General features: G+C 43.8%; 1 protein-coding gene across 6 annotated transcripts in view; it reads right to left on the reverse strand.

Annotated features, from left to right (window-relative positions):
- TSHZ2 (teashirt zinc finger homeobox 2) overlaps positions 1 to 20,443 on the reverse strand; it is a 334,352-nt gene that overhangs the window by 102,116 nt on the left and 211,793 nt on the right. For 3 of the 6 annotated variants that reach the window (XM_083507975.1, XM_083507977.1, XM_083507976.1), the window contains one exon: positions 3,807 to 6,894. In XM_083507975.1, the coding sequence (XP_083364101.1) occupies positions 3,815 to 6,894 (3,080 nt within the window). In that variant the 3' untranslated portion in view covers positions 3,807 to 3,814. Of the gene's footprint in view, positions 1 to 1,606; positions 6,895 to 20,443 lie in introns of those variants that run through there. The other 3 variants (XR_014527281.1, XR_014527282.1, XM_083507974.1) reach the window with 2 other exon arrangements.

A 20,443-nucleotide genomic window follows, 5' to 3' on the forward strand; every position in this document is an offset into this window, starting at 1 on the left:
AGTATCAAAATACTACCCCATATCCCCCCCTGCCACCCTCGTCCCCGCTCAATTTAATCCAGATTTACTCTTTCTGGAGGAAATCTGGTTTGTAAGAAGACTCCCTATTGCCAGCCAACTGTTTGCAGTATTTCAATGACCAATTTGCAAATTAAACACCTCAACAATATCCCCCCCGCATGTATTCCAGTGTAAGAAGGAGCCTACTTCATGTGCATATCTTCCTTTGCAGATATGAATTGGATTGCTCACTAAAGTGAAGAGAGAGGCCCTGAACTGCAGAAGCTCCTTCTTATCAGAACATGCCTGAATCTTGGGGTTGGGATGATTGCACCATAAATGTCATTCAAGAGCTGTAATACATAAAGATGTTGTGCTGGCTTTAACACCATTGACGTGTTACCTCTGTAAAGTAAGTTTCACAACTAATTGCATATACCGGTATGTAGCAAGGCAAAAACTCATTCAAAATATCCAAATATCTATATATGTATTTGTTCCCAGACAACAGAAATTCTTTGTAGAGCACTCACCCAATCCTGCTGAATGCAAGTCCTTCAGAGTTTTGGCTGCAATCCTATACTCCTAGGATTGTGCTGTTAGAGTTGCAATCTTCAGCACACCTAAAGGTAAAGGTACCCCTGACCGTTAGGTCCAGTCGCGGACAACTCTGGGGTTGCACGCTCATCTCGCTCTATGGGCCGAGGGAGCCGGCATTTGTCTGCAGACAGCTTCTGGGTCATGTGGCCAGCATGACTAAGCCACTTCTGGTGAACCAACAGTGCATGGAAACGCCGTTTACCTTCCCGCCAGAGTGGTACCTATTAATCTACTTGCACTTTGACATGCTTTTGAACTGCTAGGTGGGCAGGAGCTGGGACTGAACAATGGGAGCTCACCCCGTCATGGGGATTCGAACCGCCAACCTTCTGATCAACAAGCCCTAGGCTCTGTGGTTTAGACCACAGCGCCACCTGCGTCCCTTTCAGCACACCTGCTAGGAAGTAAATTCCCTTCATCTCAATGAAATGTTCCTCTGCCGCAACAGTTTATTTGGGCTATCAGATGCTCGTTACTAATTTAGAAACGTAAGATGTCAGGTTTTGGAGTTAAGCAGGCTTTATTTATTATGCATCAGACTAATAGTATATTCATAAATGCTAGATGTAAGTGTATTCTTGAATTATTTGCCCCCTGTTTCAGGATTGAAAACGAGCAGCTCACTACAAATGGGTCTGTGTGTTTTCTCTCTCCTTCTTAAAAAGAAAAGACAACCTTGTGCTAAAAACGGTTCTGGAAACAACGAGAGCTGTGTGGTGCTTCAATTCACGCATGGCGTGGGGTTCTAACGGCAGCTCCTTGAAAGGAAGAGGGATTGCATTGCAAGCATATGAGACCACACCAGAATAAGCAGGACATGTTCAGTTCAAGTCAATATGGGGCTCTATTCATTTCTCCAATATAATGTGCACTGTATTGAGCAGTGTGTGTATAATGCTATGAGCTAAGCAACATGTATCTGATTACAAAGGAAAGGACTGTGTAAACATTCAAAAGGGCAGTTAAGACTAGCCAGAATAATTAAAGAGTGAGACTTCTACATACGTTTATATGTGACAAAGGAATTTATTGTTACACAAATGAATCTATGATGCCATATGTTTATCTAGAATAATGACTACATAACCAATGTTATCTTCCCGCCTCCCCTTTTTTTCTTTTGGAATACAGGCTTTCAGTGTATTGTATGGACTTTGGTCTACTCAACTGTTGAGTGTTACCTTCTGGCTGCAGAGAATTCACGTTTTGAACAGGAAGAGGAACATAGAAGACAAATAGCCAGTGCATATGGGTTGGGAGTGAGTGCCGGCAACTGCACCTTGGAGTCTAGGCGACCCATACTTGCATCTACGGTGATTAGATGCAAAAAAAGGACAAGGTTCCTGCACCATTAATAGTAGAGTAGAAGGTGTATAAGTTGCATGACAAATTAAACCCGTTGCCATTCTCTCCCTTACACAACCATTAAAAAAGCAGAGTCCTGTCCCCCTTTTCATCTTCCCAGGGATCTCGGGCTCTTAATCAGCACACAGATTAGGCATGCAGGAGCTATTATAGCAAGGTAGGCTTGGACATTGACACCTAAGTAAATCCCCTTGGGATGCTCCATAGGAGTGGGGAGAGGGGAAGTGTGACATGTATCTCCTCTCCCTGTGCTTCCGGGTGCTGGACAGAGAAAGGGGATGGAATGCACTTCTCCCTTTAGAACAGAGGGGCCCCTCTAGCTGTCAACATTTCCCTTTTTTTAAAGGGAAATTCCCTTATTCCCAATAGGATTCCTTGCAAGAAAAGGGAAAAGTTGACAGCTATGCCCTCTAGATGTTGCTGGACTACAACTCTATCATCACTACCCATTGGCTATGCATAAGCGGGAGGATGAGAGCTGGAGTCCAGCAGTCCTGGAGGGCTGCAGGTTCCCCATCCTTGCTTCAGGAAGATCCCAGAAGTGTGGGAAGATGAAATGCAAGTGTATCATTTTTACCATTTTTAAATTTTAACTTCAGACATAAAAAAGCAGCATAAAATTTTATAAATAGGATAAGGAACTCCTGCTTCCCATCTCTCATGCCTCTTTGGACTATCTGGTGTGGATTTCTAGCCTACCTTGCTTTTCTGCCTGCTTAGCACTTGCTTGTTGTGTTGCAGGGGCCCCCTGAAATAGTTTCCTCTTCCTCATTGAGCTCCTTCCCCCCAAAAGGCTGCTTGGATGTAGGCATTTTTTTTTTGTATCTTTACAACCTTTGGGAGCTCATTTGCAGAGAGTCCCTTTACAAGAGAGTATGATCCCTTGGCGTCCTGGTAAGACATGGGACCATGAAGCTGCCTTGTGATGAATTGGACCATTGTTCCATCTAACCCCAGTACTCATGGAGACTAACAGTGATTGAACATGGCATGCACCCAACGACTGTCTTTTGGACATCCCACCTTACATTGCATCAGAACAAATAAGGAGGCTGTTGGAGGTCTTACAGGACAAAAGGTTATAGACTGGGATTGCTAGTCTGTTGTCCCCCAGATGTTGTTGGACTCCAGCTCCCATCAGTCTCAGCCGGCATGGTCAATGGTTGGGGTGATGGGAGTTGTAGTTGAGCAACATCGGGGGGGGGGCAGGTATCACAGGTTAGCCTCCTCTGATATAGACAGACCTGATGCACAATCAAATGGGCAGTGTAAGGAGAAGCAGTGAAAGAGGTCCTTGAAACCATAAGGAAATAATCATCAAATGTGGCAATCCATGTCTGAAACGACACTGAAAACACATGACAACGCCATCCGAGTTGCTGTGACTCCCACTCCTCTGTGCAGATTATGGGACAAAAGGGTGACACAGATGCTTAAAATATTACAAGCAAATACAATTTCAATAGAAGCCATTAGAGTGAAGTGTTCGTCATGCTTTGCTTTTCAAATGCAAGATTAATGGACTGGATAGCTAAGTGGGAACATAGTGTCAACAGCAAACGAGGTTGCCAATTTTTTTTCTTGGCAGAGGTTCCTGTGCCTTTAACAGCAGCCTGGCTGAGCAAAATGACACCAAAAAAGCAAAGTTTTTCCCATCATGGAAGCAGTTGCACCTCTTAAATTTGTCCCATCATGCAGCAGTTACAGGCAGAGGAGCCACTGTCCGGAAAGAAATGGGCATCCTGGAAAACACAATTGTTTTAAGAAAGCAGAAGTGCTTTGAGAGCCTTCCTTTGATAAACATAATATTTAAACTCTTTTTGCAGTTAAGGCATGCATACCTTAGGAGTTATTCTTCATCCACTTCTGCTACAAACTGTGAATGGTGTTCTGGCGACTTGCTGTGTGTTTTGCTTAGATGAAGTTTTACTGCGTGTTTGCTCACAAATGTCCGAGAGCACAACTTACACTTGAACTTAGAGTCTGTGTCCTCTTCTCCAGCTATTGTTTCCGGAGACCTTTGAACTGAAATTCTGGAGATTTCTTGTTCTACCTTGGTTTGCTGCTCCACAGCCAGCTTGTTCATGTCTTTCATTTGGAAACCTAGATGGGATTCTAAATGGTTGATGTACGTTGACGGGGTTCTAAACTGAGATGCACAGTCACTGCAATAAAAGATGGGGTGCCCTTTATCCATGTTTTTCAGAAACTTTGTCCCTCCAGTTTTTCTGAGTTGGTACTTGACATTTGCCAACCAATGGCTGATCGTAGTCATGGACAGTCCAGTAAATTTGGAAATCTGCATGCGTTCTTGAGGACCCAAGTCTGACAATAAATATTTACCTTCGGAAGTTTGGAAAAGGCTGGAAGCAAACTGAGCTTGCAAAATGAGGAGATGTTGAGGATTCCAGTTGGACTGCCTTCCCTTTCTTTTGTGCAACGTGGAGACTTCTGTTGAGACATCTTCAAAACGCCGGACATCCATTTCCAGTTTCATCGATGGTATTCTGGACGAGGCAGCAGGTTTTGGCGTCGTAGCTTTGGGGAGAACTTTGACCATGTCTGCAATGTCAGACAGGGCGTGTTTCTGAGGTGGGGAAGTGCAAGATTGTGCTTGAACAGACTCTCCCTTCTTGCTTTTAGATTTGGTCAGGTCTATTGGCTGATCGCTGTTTTCGAACACATAATGCCTGGATGTAACGGTTGCAGGTTTCGTTGGCGCTGGGGTGGGAGACAGAACTGGCTTCTCCATCATGTTTAAATTAGGTTTGTGGAACAGAGAGACTGCACTTGAACTGGGGCTGGTGTTGGACTGAGGTCTCAAAGGCTCGTTGGCTTTCCCCAAGTGGTTATTCAGCACAGACTGCAGAGCACTCAGAGGGTTTAGACAAGGCAGCTCAGAGGAGTGGTTAGAAGTAGTGCACCCATTGGTAAGAGCTGATGGTGCCGATTCCTTTGCATTTGTTTTGTCTTTCTCCTCCTCATCTTTTGCCTTGTCCTCTTCTTTCAAAGGACTTGGCTCTGGATTTTTAGGCTCTACACACACCTCAACTTGAGGGGGAGAGTGACCTTCATTTTGACAGGCAGGGGCTGCATCCACAACTTTGTTGCCCTCTTTAACATGGTCCTTTTGTGCTTCCTTTTTGGTGTCTCCTTCCTTCTTCACTTGAGTGCATTGGGCCATGTTAGCTGAGATAGGAACCAGAGGCATTACTTTCCATTTTGGAGCAATAGGCCTCAGCTTATTCGTGACCGTTGGCCTAACTTGCAGCACCTGGGACCCCACTGGTAAGGAAGGCTTTGCTCCTTCTGAAAGCTGATAAGCTGCATGGATACTAGGATACGCACTCCAGCTGGGTGCTCCGTTTTGAGCTTTATTGATGGCAGTGGTGACCGTGTTTTCCAAAGACTTCAGAATGTCTCCACCACCTTTGGAAGCATCTTCCAGGTCTTCCTCCCGAAGATACTGGTATTTTATCGTAGGGTCCAGCGGTTTCTGAAGAGTGTCTTCGTAGTCTTCATTCTTCACCGCTTTCTCGTCTTTGCTCACTTCCTCCGTTTTGTTTTGCTTCCTTTCTTTCTTCAGCTCCAAAGCAGGAGCTGTAGAATCTGTCGACGCGTTACTGGAGGGCTTCACGTGCAGACCATCGCCGCCAGCTGGCGCTTCGGAAAGCGACTGCATCTTCTCCACAGCCAGCGGATCCAAAACAAGCTGCTTTCCTTTCTTGGAGGCCGAGCTTGTGACCTTCAAGAAGTGGCCCGTCACCATCATGTGTGTGGTGAGCTGCTGCAATGTGTCGTGCGAGCTCCCGCATTCCATGCACTTGAGGATCTGTGATTTGCACGCCTCGAACTGCCACGTGTAGCTGGCTCCGTTTTGGTAGCCGTAGCGGTTGTTAGAGGACAGCTGCAGGTTTGCATTCTTCTGGGAAGAAAAGGTCTCTGCAAACGACCCCGTGGTCGAGTCTGGAGAACAAGGCCTGTTGACGTCAAACACACGTTTTTTAGCTGGAGTTACCATTTTGGAAGAAATGGTAGGCACCGGCTCCTTCAAAGGCACTTTTTGGTAGTGTTTTGTTTTTATCATGTGGACGCTTAGATCTTGAAGGGAATCGAAGGAGTCGCCACAAAACATGCACTTCAGGACTTTCTGGGCATCTTCCTTATCCATGTCCTGAAAGGCCCTTTTGCGGGGCTTGGAGTAGCTGGCAGGCCTGTGCTTGTCTTTCTTATGGTTGTCATCTTGATAATGACCACTTTCGTTCATGTGGACAGTCAGCTCCACCAGGGTGTCGTAGGCAGCACTGCACTGCCTGCACCGAAACCTACTGGCGCCGGTGAATACAGTCCCGCACATTTTGCTGCTTTGCCTGTAGAGCTGGACTGAGCTGAAAAGGTTTGGTTTGGAGACAGGCCGCGCTGGTAAGCTCTGCTGCAAGCTCTTGGTCAGTGCGTCTTGGTGCCAATCAAAGTCACTTTTGCTTGCCCCGTTCCTGTTGTCGCAGCCCCTCTTATCCGAGTTGGACAGCTTGAGTCCGAGTCCTAGACCTGTCCAGTAAGAATCTGAAAGGATGTTGGCGTATACCGCTGTCATTTTATCCATGCAGCTATGTGCTTCGCTGGGAAGTTTGGGGTGGACATTGGCTTTGGGGTCTTGCGGCTCTCTAGAACAAAGGCTTTTAATATCCGCCACCTGGTCACTCGCATCACTTAATAGGGATTCGTTTTCAACATCCTGATTAGAGATATGACTTACTGGAGAGTTCTGGTAGCTAAAGCCACCTTTTGGGTCGGGGCCTGCATCGTGTTCTTCATCTGTGCCAGGGTCATTGCTGCCCTGAAGACGAGCTGTCGAGTTGCTCTCGTCGTCATCCTCTTCCTCCTCTTTTACGTCTTCCTCCTCTTTCAAATCATCGTCTTGGACGTAACCTGAAAAGGAACATCGATACATGAAACAACAGCATAAGCAAGAACACTGCACAAAATCAGAACATGGGAAGTCACCCAAAAATGTTTAATTTGGAATGGAATAATTGTCTCTTTTAATTGTATTATGATTTGGTATTGTATTAATGTGGCTCATACTGGATTATTATTAATGAAAAATTAATAAAACTTATTATAAAAAAAGAACACTGCACATTCATTTCTCTACTTCTGGCATTTGCTTTTCCCTACTGGATTTGGGTTTAACCTTCTGCTTTATGGACTGTTAGCGCAAGGAGTGAAAAAGCTGGCAAAGCTTGTTGGTTTTTATTGGCAGATGATCATAATTCTTTGTAACTTCTAGAGATTTTGAGTTAATAATTTTCCTGTTGCAACAGTATAGCTCTAACCACCCCTTAATGGAACAGTTAGCAAATTAATGTGTGAGATCATTTTAAGACCCATTAAAATGATGCCCTCAAATGGATATCAACCCGCTCCAGAAAATGACAACTGGCCCAAGGAAAAGAGGTAAAGTCTCTGATTTTCTTGTTTCTATGGGTTATGTAAAGGTAAAGCAATCTTATGCCATTTGATGATCTTAATAAAACATTTCAGGATGCTCAGAAAAAATGAAACTAATGTAATTCTGGCCCCTTACTCAGGAGGAAGTCTACCTATATTTGTAGTACTAAATGTACATAACATAGAGATATATGTGACATGCATAATCTATTAATCCTTATTAAAATATGTTGAAAACATTCCCAAATGGGTAAACTAGAATAATATTTTCTATGCCAGTGTACAGATTTTCTTATTCTCTCTTTTTTAAAACCTTGTACCGCCAATAATCTATTTTAACATCACAGCCCATAATCCAAATAAAGGGATTCTGACATTTTTATGCAGACAGCATAAAGTTTCTGATCAATTCATAGAGATAAAAATTTACAACTCCACACCTCCTGCTGAATGGAGAATAATTTTGGTTACGCAAATGGCCTTGGGTACATCCAGTTGACATGGCATTTGAATAAATGACACTGCTTGTATTGTATTGAGATGGAGAAGCTTGGGAGACACATAGCGAATTTGGACAGCTCAGCCATCTATTAGACATGGACATATACTGATCTACCTTATATGATGTTAGAACTAGACTAGGTTAGTTGTCTTTAGTTCCCATTTATTTCAATGGCAGCTAAGTTAAGTCATGGCTAAGTCAAATTTAAACACAAATCTATCTACTCTTACTAGCTTAAAATGCTCCAAGGCCATTCCTTTTCTCAATTTGGATTGAAGCTGCTTTAGGGAAAAGCACATCAAAATGCAGTATTTCATAGGACATAACAGGATAGATATGGATTGTAACAAATATTTGTGTGTACACTACCACCCAAACCAACAATGAGAGCACACTGGATGCTGTGTACACACTGGGAGTGTGTACACAGCCTATCTCGCAGTGGTGTTCTAAGGCGGGGGAGGGCAGATGTCAGGCTTGTGGGATCTACTTTTTTTGGTATTTAGAACTTAGAACTGGAGCCAGGTGTGAAAGACATACAGTAAGAGTTAAATAACATAATAGCTCTGAGCAGCTGCTGCATGAACACATAAATTAGTTTTGAGCACCAGAACCACACCAAGCTCATAGTCCTTTGACCCAAAAATCTGTTCCTGATGACCCCAAGCTTTCTTCAACAGTCTAATTTTGGGGGAGATCGTTGTGTTGTTACCATTGTTAAGACAGTTTTCAGATCTACTGAAAATCACCCCGAGATCTATCACTAGATCCTGTTCCAGCTTCTTCCAACCCCTGTTTAGAACAGTCTTAGTTTTAGGCAGAATTCCTTCCCCACCTTTGTTACAGCAGGCCCAACTTAAATGATACTTTAGTTCAGGGGTAACTATTCCAGCTGTTGTGGGTGACAACAGCCATGAGCCACAATTGCCATATTCAGCGGTAAAGGGACTTGTGGAAGTTGCCGTATACGATCTATGGATGGTGCCATCTTGACTACTCTTGCCTTAATGAGGCTGAAGCTGTGGCTACTACCATGATAAGGTTGCTTATGGAAATCACACTCCATGTGGTTCTTGCAGGTAGCAAGTTTCAGAACCGCACCCATAGCAAATCCCCTAACCTCTTAGCCATCAGGGGCATGTGGTTCAGAACCAGGCAAGATGTTGGCATCACATTGGCAGGAGTTTCAACTCTTCCAGTGGCCCTGTCTTCTGGATTTTGGAATTGCACCCTGAAATCTATCTTTGAGGCCATACTGATTTTACTTTTATGGGGGAAATAAAAGCCATTTCCCCCTTCAATTTGCTGTTCTCTTCCCGTCATGGTATTGCATATCCTCTTAGACGGTCTGACTGATAGAAGTAAGTTACAACCCCTCCCCCACGACACAGACAACATTTTCTACTTAATTAGGCTTTGACATGTTTACTATAACCTTTACAGAAGAAGAACTCGTGCTGAGAGGTCCTTCCCTCTTTTGAGACTGCTTGTTTGTTGGCATCGAAATTGGGAAAGCAGCGGATTGGAAAGCACCATCAAAGTTCAACCATCAGATGGTGAAGCCCATTTGAATAATGCTTAAAAATGCCAATAACCTTTAAACAGCAACAGCAACAAAAAAGGAAGGGAAAAGAAAGAAAGAGAAAAGGCAAAAAGAGAAGTCTGCTATTTAATAACATGTATTTAAAAGCACTCACGTTTTCCTAAACCAATCATTTGTTTTGGGCATTTTCTTTAAGACAGCCAAAGCCCTTTAAAATGCAGATACTCAGGGTGCCTTAATGAATGCGCGTCGCATCCTCCCTGCGATTTCCATAAGAAGGTTTCACCATATGTAAATCTTCATATAAATTGAAACGCAGGAGATTAATTCATCAAAACGCTTGATTAGCAGGAGAGATTCTGGTAGAGCAACATACATATGTTTTTATTTTTTTATTATTATTTTAAAAATCTACATATGTCAGCCACATGGTGGCAACCCTAAGTAACAAATTAAGGCCATTATACGCAATCAGTTTATTGCCCCAAAATGTCTTGATCAGGCAGGGGCAATCTGGGTGTAGAAATAAGATTCCAGATGTGTTTCGTTCCTCTGGATGGGCTAAAAGGCACTGTGCCCAGTGGGGAAGATGATGCAAATTACAAACCACCAATAAACTGACAAACCCCTAACGAAATAAGGGCAGCCTAGGCGGGGAGATAGCAAGATACTCTTTACAAAAAATAAAAAACCCTAAGAGTTCTAGGCTGGATTAAAAGTTTGAAGAAATCTAAGCAGCATGGACGTCAAAAGTTCTCAAATGATGGTGGGACACTAGCAAGGAAGGAGACAGTATACCCTCCAGTGGCAGGGAGTTTCAGACATCAAGCACCAGTACAAAAAAGTCCTTCTTATGCATTACTCCCAGCTGTGGCTCGGAAGGTGATGGCACACACAGGAAGGTTTCATCTTAGAGTGCTGCCAGACCCATGCATTCATTTAGGTAATTTGGCCTCCTGCCATTTAGGGCTTTGAAAGTAATAATAATAATAATAATAATAATAATAATAATAATTTATTATTTATACCCCACCCATCTGGCTGGGCCTCCCCAGCCACTCTGGGCGGCTTCCATAGAAACCAAAAATACAGTAAAATATCACACGTTAAAAACTTCCCTGAACAGGGCTGCCTTAAGATGTCTTCTGAATGTCAGGTAGTTGTTTATCGCTTTGATATCTGGTGGGAGGGCGTTCCACAGGGCGGGCGCCACTACCGAGAAGGCCCTCTGCCTGGTTCCCTGTAGCTTTGCTTCTCGCAATGAGGGAACCGCCAGAAGGCCCTCGGCGCTGGACCTCAGCGTCCGGGCAGAATGATGGGGGTGGAGACGCTCCTTCAGGTATACTGGACCGAGGCCGCTTAGGGCTTTAAAGGTCAGCACCAACACTTTGAATTGTGCTCGGAAACGTACTGGGAGCCAATGTAGGTCTTTCAAGACTGGTGTTATATGGTCTCGGCGGCCAGCTGTTTGACTTTCATTGAGACCAGCAACCCTAATGTAGCTAATATCGCAAGGGATCATTTGACACCAAGGTTTTAACAGCAAGATTCCACGTTCCTTGAAATTTACGAACAGTCTTCTAGGGCAGCCTGGTGTGGAATGTGCTACAGTAATCCAGCTTAGCTGCAATGAATGCATGCGTGGCCATGGCCAGGTCTCACGTGCTTGGATTGCATCTGGGCTGGGCTACTGTGATGGTGCTACTCTACAGAACCTCCCTTCCTGGAGCCATGCAATGTGTTCCGTGTCCCACAGTTCACGCTGTTCTTTCACCCTCGGGTCTTTGTACCACATCTGTGCCACTGGTCCTGACTAAACAGCTCGTAGGATCAAGCAGTTAATCAGTTTAAATCATAGTACTTCAGCTGAATTAGTTTACAGTTTGAGCATATAACGTTTCATTTCTGCATTTTAATGAGCAGGGCCTAATTTTTCTTCTTTGTTTTTGAAATATACACTTTTTTCTGTTGGGTTAAAAAGAAAAAGAAAACACTGGCAACTGCTATTTTCAGTCATATAGACTCTCTTTTTCCACATATAGCAAGATTTCTTAAAATATATGCATACATGGCTCTTTCCAAGTCTGGAAAATTTCGTTTTGGCCAAGAAATGGGACAGTGAATCATTGTCCTCCAAAATAACGCCACTAATCCATACAAAGCCCATATGCCATCTGCATTTTTTCATTCATATATCCCAATTCCTCTTAAAATAACATTGCAACGAAAGCAATCTCACAGCGCTTGGAGGTGATCTTGTTTCCTTTGCTTCTGGAAGGAATATCTTTTTGTTGTTGTTTTTTTCTCTCCCTCTTTTTGGCACGAGACTGTTTTCTTTCTTTAAAATATTTCATGCAGATAATGGATAATGACCACTTCTCTTGAAAACGTCTAACTACATTAGCTATCCAAACGCAAATCCCAACCTGGTTCATTGTTGTAGTTCATGGTTGCAGATCCATCATGTTCGTTTGCTTTTTTGCTTTTTTGGAAGAGGAGGAGTAAAGATAAACTACCTCTGGTGGAAAGCCCAATTTTAACTCTTCCGTGGCTGCAATCCTGTTCACATTAACCTGGGAGTAAGAAACCATTCAGCAGCAAAACATCCCCACTTCTATTCCAATGCAGTGTGTGTAAAATGGGATTTGGGGTAGGGTGGGGGCATTGCGGAGGTGTCTAAATTTTCCCATGTATAGAGGGAAGTTTTTCCCTCCCTGTCTCATTACACTGTGCACTATGGTCATTCAGTGATGCTCAATGTTGGGAAATTAAGGACATATCAATGGAAGGACTTTTTCATGCAGTTCAGTAGCAGTCATGGATCAGAGGTTCCTTTTTTGGGGGGTGGACATTGCTTACATGGCTTCCCAAGTTCACTGCTGGCAACAGAGTGGGGGACAGGTGAGGTGGCAGGGCAGCATGAGCCCCTGCCCCACAACCTCAGCCCCCTTGCCCCTCCTGCTCCCAGTTTCCAGTAATCTCTGCTTTAGGAAGCCAGATAAGCAGTGGCGCCTTACTGTGCTGGCTGCTACCAGCACTGTTAGAGTGTGGAATTCACTTCCACAAGACGTGATGATGGCCACCAGTTCAGACAGGGATCAAAGAGGGATCAGGCCAATTTAAGATGATCCATGGTCCCTAGTTTAGGCTATATACTACCTCCCTGAGTACCAGTCACTAGGAAGAACAGCAAGAGAGGGCCTTTGTGCTCATGCCCCAATTGTAGACTTTCCCAGGAGGCTCTGGGCACAATGGGAAACAATATACCGGACTAGAGAGGCCCCTAGTCTGATCTGGCAGGACTCTTCATGTGTTCTCATGAACACAGCATTGGCACTCATGAGGCTGCGGTGTAACCACAGTTAGAAATTGTTTTGTGGCATGTAAACTGCTTCATGAATATCTGTGTTGAAAAAATGGTCCAGAAATGTTGCCAATGAATAACAAAAAAATAAGGTGTGAAATTCACCCTTAGGAAGCTCTAAAAATGGTCAGGAGCCAGAGTATTTCAGCAGTCGCCTCCTTCCATATAACCCGACTTGGAAAATAACATTATTTTTCTTGTATGGTGTAGTGATTAGAGTGTCAGACTAAGGCCACATTCACACCATGCATGCCACATTAAGCAGTCATGGCTTTCCCCAAAGAATTCTGGGAGTGGTTTAACAACCAATCCCTCTTCATGTGAGAACTCTGGGAACTGTTGTTATTTTATGCATCTCCTAATAGCTCTCGGCCCCCTTAGCAAACTACAGCTCCCAGAATTCTTTGGGGGAAGCCATGACGGTTTCAGGAGGTATCATAGTCCTTTAAACATATGGTGTGAAAGTGCCCCTGAACTCAAGGAAACCAAAACCATATTGCGCCATGAAGCTCATTGGGTGTCCTTGGGCCAAGTCACTGTCTAGCAGCCTAATCTACCTCACAGGGTTGTTGTAAGGATAAAGTTGCAGTACACTTACTGAATGAATAGTGGCTGAAGGAAATAAAATGCATAGGAGCCATTCTATCTGCCCTTTCGACAATGGAGGTGTAGCAGATAGGTACAATTGTTCTGGCTGTGGTGGTCAAAATGTGGAATGACTTCATTGCCAAGGCATTTCTGGCTCCTTTTATTGCCTGTGTTTAGGTTGGCTTTGAAAACAGATTTCTTACAGCGGATGTTTTAAAGATTTGGCTCTTACGCTGCAATCCCAGACGTGTCTATTTTAAGTCCCATTATGTTCAATAAGGCTTACCCCCAGGTAAGTGGTTATATAGAACTGTGCTGTGTGTCTATTTTATAGATGACTGCTACTTTCTGTCATTTTTTGGTTGGTGAGGCAAGACAGACACACTTGTTAACAGTTTGCTAAAGTCAAGATACTTATCAGAGCTCCTGTGGCCCATTAAGTACGCCTGCCATTTGCATTATAAAGCTGGGCTCACCCCGTGAAGTTGGGGAAAGGAGGACTGCAATCTCATTTCGATTAATTAAAAAGCTTTTTAACACACTGATTAATCAGACAGCATGTTTTAGGATTGTTGTTGTTGTTTTAAAAAAAGAATGCTAAGTATTTTTAAATATAGGTACTTATAAAAATTGCTACCTGCAGGCACCATTTTGAAAGAGGCATCGCTTTCCCTCTGACACAGAATGGAAAGCCTCCTCTAAACTGGTTCCTGATAAGACTCACACACGCACCATCTAAAACAGTGGTTGGGGACCTGGGGCTCTCCAGATGTTGCTCATAGTCTCTGGCCATTGGTCATGATGACTGGGATTGATGGAATCCAACAAGATCTGAAAAGACATAGGGTTCCCAGGTGGGAGATGCAAGAGTCTACATTTCTGTATGTGGATGACAGGATATATAGGATATAAATATGGTAAAGGGCCTTACAAGTATTTCTCTCTCTTCTCTTGCTTTTTATTTTTGTGTTTTTTTAAAAAAATTCTTTTTCTGTAGACTAGTTTGATTCTTATTGTATTTTACCATAGATGATAGATAGATGATAGATAGATAGTTCGTTCTCTAACACTGATTTTTTAAATTAAAGAACCCCATGAATATTACTTTTCTTTCAAACTGTTTGATCATTATTGATTATTTTATCATTTTAAACACCGTACTTCAGCCTAGGATCACAGTGTAAAAACACACACAAATACTGCACGCATCGTAGTAACAAACGAAAACAACAACTCTCCCCATTCACAGTTTCAATGGCCATAGATTGCATAATTAGCCAAAGGCCTCCGAGAAGAGGAACGTTTGGCTAAAGATAGGTAATGAAGGTGCCAGGCAAGCCTCCCTAGGGAGAGCATTCCACAAGCAGGGAGCCACCACAGAAAAGGCCCATTCCTGTGTTGCCACCCTCCAGAGCTCTTGTGGAGGAGGCACATGAGAAAGGGTCTCAGATGATGATTGCAGGATCTGGGTCAGTTCAGATGGGGAGAGGTGGTCCTTGAAGTATTGTGGTCCTATGCCATTTAAGGCTTTATAGGTCAAAACCAGCACTTTGAATTAGGCCCAGAAACTCATTAGCAGCCAGTGCTGTCGAGCCAGGATTGGTGTTACATGCTGGAACCATCTTGCCCCGATGACTATCCTGGCCACTGAATTCTGCATCAGCTGAAGCTTCTGAACTGTCTTCAGGGGCAGCCCCCTGTACAATGTGCTGCAGTAATCTAAGCTAGAGAGGTTACCAGAGCATAGACATCAGAAATTAGGCTATCCCTGTCCAGATGTGGCCACAGCTGGGTGACCAGCAAAAGCTGATGGAAGACATCACTGAGCCTCAAGCAAAAGCAATGCATCCAATTTAATGTATTAAGACTTACTTGATCAACTGATTAAAGTTATTATAACTGGGTGAAAACGGAAGCCCCTTAAACAAACCAACTCCTATCCATTCCCATGTCCAGGTATGTTTGTACACACTCCTAAGCTATTCATTTCCAGAACTAACTCTCACACACACTTACTGGCAAAGTAAGCTCCACTGAATTCAATGGGACTTACTTCTGAGTAGGCATGTATGCAGCTGCATTTCTGCATTTCCAACCCTCGTTAACTTGTCCTTCCCTTTATTGTCTTCCTCCACGGTCAGTGTTTAAACTGTAAGCTCTTCAGGGGCAGGGATTTTTTTTTTTTGCTGCTGCTGCTGCTGTTGTTGTTCATGAAGTGCCCAGTACACTGATGTTGCAATATCAATAAATCCTAAGAGCGGCTATTGATGTGCAAGCGCCACAGTTATACTCTACTCTGTTTTGAACCTGGTTGCACGAAGAGGTAAGGGTATGTAGTGACCTTGACTGCTGCCTCTGCCTTTTTTCCTTCCTGTTGTGGCAACTCACACCTTCCTGCTCCCCGGGTTGTGCCATGCAAAACATTCTTGAGTCTGTTCACGCTCCACAGACAACTTATTATCCACAAGGGGGAGCCTCCAGGCAGAAGGAGAGAGAGAGAGCCACAACCGGGAGGCTATTCTTAATTATTATGTCCACAGAAAAGCACGACAGCTGCCTGCCAGAGTCAAAGCTGCAACACGGGAAAGCGGAAAGCCGGCTCATACTGAACCAGACCATTGGTCCATCTAGTTCAGTATCCTCTGCAACGACGGCTCTCCAGGACTTTGAAAAAAATCTCTCCCAGTCCTACCTGAAGATTGAAATGGGGACCTTCTGCATCCAAGGCAGATGTTCTGCTACTGGGCTACAGCCCTTCCTCAAAGACTTGACCAACAATAGGGTTTGTCAATGGGAATTTTGGCAATGCTGTTCTTGAGCTGAGCCACAATTTTGTAAACCACAGATCACTCAGATCTTCGCATGAGTAATATCTACACCTGTATTTATTTGGGGCTCTTTCCTCATGCAACAGACCAGCTATCCTCTTTATTTTTTTTTAAGGCATATAAATCCAAGAGTAATTTTGGGTGGTTTTTTTTTTTTCCTTTAAGTGAAATTGCTTGCAAGAGCAAGCTTCAGGAGGAGATACTTTCAGAAGAGCCAACACCGTAACTAACCATAACTGCTTCAGTCGCAAAGCGTATATTGTGCCCCCTCCTGTGTTGCTCTCCAGTGGCGTAGCGTGGGTTGTCAGCACCCGGGGCAAGGCAAGTAATTTGCGCCCCCTAACCCATGGATTTGCGCCCCCTAACCCTAACCCCCAGATGTTGCGCCCGGTGCGGCCGGCCCCCCCTGCACCCCCCACGCTGCGCCACTGTTGCTCTCTACTGCTATCGATATCAATTTACATTAGAACAATAGATTTAGAATGGAATAAGAATAGTTACCATCAGCGGCAGCTGATAACATTTTGACCGGGTAGGGTCGCAATTTTTAACCTTGCTGTTTTCATCACAATCTAAGGCTTGTACTTATTTCATCACAATCTAAGGCTTGTGCCACTGCTCATGTGCAGAGTGTCACTGTCTACTCATTAAAAAACAAGAAGCAGCAATTATTTTCTGCATATCTGCAGACTGGGGAACAGTTTCCAAGTGAGAGAGTCCAAGTAGGATTTTCAGATGAGAATGACTCTATACCTCTTATTTAGAAATTAAGGCAAACCACATGACATACGTTTTAGTATCCATGTGTTGGTGACAGCTACAAATGCACTGTCAAAAAATAAACACACACACAACAACAACTTTCAAAACGTGAGAAGCACTTGCTTCCAGTTGCATGCAGTTCTCTTACACACAGAAAAACCAGTTTAACTTTTCATTGCCCCAAAACCCCTCCCCCACTCTAAACTAAAAGAACAATGTATTCCAACCAGTAAGACTTTCCCCCCTTTTCATTTGATCCAGGGCACACCACAGCACAGCAGAACATATTGGCAATGCAGAGCTCGATCCTAAAAATGTGAAGTGGTAATTTCTGCTCATGTGCAGAATATATCATACATAATCAGCCTCTTACATCTGAGATTAAGGAGAATCTCTTCCAAGTTTTGGAAAGGACGAGGAATCTGTTAGTGACATCCAGACAGGCACAGAGCCCAAACATTTAATTTTAGAAATTAAAAAAAAAAAACCTCCACAAAACGCAAGCAAGCAAGAATAGCAACTTCATTTTCCTCCTTCATTCACAATTTTCTGAACTAATGACAGGGGGCAGGGCAGGGGGGCTTATTCAAAGCCACACACCTTTTCTGCAATGCTTTGTGAAATGCACTCCCCAGGGAGTCTCACTACATATTTTTAGGTGCCAGGTGAAAACATTCGTCTTCAAGCCAGGCCTTTGGCTGTGAAACCATCTATGGGCTTTTAAATGTGGGTGTGTGGCTGTTGGGTGGGGGGCAGTTATGGTGTGAGTGTGTGTGTGTGTGTGTATCATAGCTGTCAACTTACAGATTTGAAAATAAGGGACCAGCAGCCTCAAAAATAAGGGATCAGCAGCCAAAATAAGGGATCATCAATTACTTTGATAAAATACATATTTTGTTGCATGCAAATGGCTTTAGATACCTATTAGGTCCATAAATTACCATATAGCATATATTCAACACACACAAAAACCAGCAACAATTTGTTGTTGACAAAGGACAGCTGGACATAGAAAGGGCCCCATTACCTTCAGTATCATCAATAAGGGACAGCAGCGGGACATGGCGCTGGGATAAGGGACTGTCCCACCAAATAAGGGACGCTTGACAGCTATGGTGTGTATGCGTTTTGTGTTTTTTTAAACTGCCCTATTTTCTTTGAACAAGGTATGTAAATTTAATAAGTGATAAAACAACAACCATAAGCCAGGTAGCCTCTTCAGCTAGCTAGTCTTAAGGTTTCACAAATATGCAGCAAATTGTTAGAGCAATTGGGCTGGAAAGAATGGAAGCATCCTTTCTACCCCGGCGTCTAGTGGGAGGGCCACTAGTGGGAACAACCTGAAATGGGGTGTTCTGAGGGTCGGAAGGGCCTGAATTGTCCCAGGATCCTGAGCCAGTTTTGCTGTCAGTGAGCAATGGCCTCCTGTGGCCCATGCAGTGATCTTTCTGCCCTCCACCTAACCAATCAGAGAGAGAGATTTTCTGCCCCAGCTGCTACCAAACAGCGATGTCCACCTTGACTTAGGGCCTCTCTCTCTATCTGTTTAGGGATCATTTATTGCATGGGTAGGCAAACTAAGGCCCAGGGGCCGGATCCAGCCCAATCGCCTTCTAAATCCGGCCCACGGATGGTCTGGGAATCAGCGTGTTTTTACATGAGTAGAATGTGTCCTTTTATTTAAAATGGATCTCTGGGTTATTTGTGGGGGATAGGAATTCGTTCTTCTTCTTTTTTCAAAATATAGTCCGGCCCCTCACAAGGTCTGAGGGGCAGTGGACCGGCCCCCTGCTGAAAAAGTTTGCTGACCCCTGATTTACTGCTCCCCCCTCAAGAAGCAAAATGTCTTGAGACAGCCCTATTTAACATTTCCCCTCTTTTTAAATTCTGGGCTATTCTTTTTTGTGTGTGGGAGCGGGGAAGATATAAATATAAATAGTTTTTTAAAAGTATACCTATATCTGTGGGTGTCAGTACAGGGAGGATGCATGCGTAATAATGACGCCTGTCATTATATGGTTTATTTGGTATGAACTTGTGTGTGTGTGTGTGTGTATACTGTGTGTGTGTGTGTATACACACACACACACACACACACACACACTGTGTGTGTGTGTGTGTGTGTGTGTGTGTGTGTGTGTGTATATATATATATATATATATATATATATATATGCAGGTTTTGGTGTCCTCGGGTGTCTTCCCGTGTAAAAGTTGGGGTGTCTAGGCGACGTTTCGACGAGGTCTCACTCGTCATCTTCAGGCTGGTGCTTTCGGCTTCTTGTTACTGGAACAGAGCGGGATCTCAGTGTTTGAGTTCCTATAAATACTGTAGAGGGGTGTGGTGTATTGCCTCAAAAGTTCTGGGCAGAGGGGAAGTTCCCAGGCTAGTGTTCTTTTCTTCTTTTGTTCCTTAATTACTTGAGGGATATCTTGAGTGATTTCTTGAGTGATATTCTGAGTACCACTTAGGTGGGTCATTAGGTGTGGATTAGTTGCTAAAGCCTTCGTGTCTTGACCTCTTGAATTTGTGAAGAGTTTTTCTGGGAAGATGGCTGTACTGCACTTAGTTGTGCTTTTGGCTTGGCTTCGTGTACATAATCATTCTCCCAGCAGACAAAGGTAATGCCACTGTTGTGATGAACACATCGGACTACCAAGCAAAACTATCAAATCTACTCCAAGACCCTACCTACCAACCTATAAAAACAGATCCCACCACCTATCTGGAAAAAACCACCAAATCCAAAATAAAAGCCTCTCCTATTAGTGAAGAAATCCAGCTAAGAATCATCCCCAGAGAAAAATCATCCAGATGCCCCAAACTCTACGGCCTCCCCAAGATACACAAAGAAGGAACACCACTCAGACCAATAGTCAGCTCCATAGGCTCACCTCTACAAAATCTCGCTAAATTTCTCGCTAAGCAACTTCAGCCCTATGCAGAATCCATCTCTTCACACGTTACAAACTCCTTCCAGTTCATAGAAACAATAAAGAAGCAAAACCTACATCCCGATGACCTACTTGTGAGCTTCGATGTTGTATCTCTCTTCACACAAGTGCCCATTAATGAAGCCTTGACAGCCATTCAAAACAAATACAATCCCCCCGAATACATCCTGGACCTGACCAACCACTGCCTAACCAACACGTACTTCATCCACAATGGACAAAGATACAAACAGATAGAAGGAGCACCTATGGGATCACCCCTCTCACCGGTCATCGCAAATCTGTACATGGAACACTTTGAAACCAATGCTTTAGACAAGTCAGAACACAAACCCAAACTTTGGCTCAGATATGTTGACGACACCTTTGTAATTTGGCCACACGGGAAAGAAAAACTAGATAGCTTCCTCACACATCTCAACAGCCTACACCCCAAAATACAATTCACTATGGAAATAGAAGCCAACAACCAGCTTCCCTTCCTT

The sequence above is a fragment of the Podarcis liolepis genome (genome assembly GCF_965112155.1).
Source record: "Podarcis liolepis genome assembly, chromosome: 6".
Classification (NCBI taxonomy): domain Eukaryota; kingdom Metazoa; phylum Chordata; class Lepidosauria; order Squamata; family Lacertidae; genus Podarcis; species Podarcis liolepis.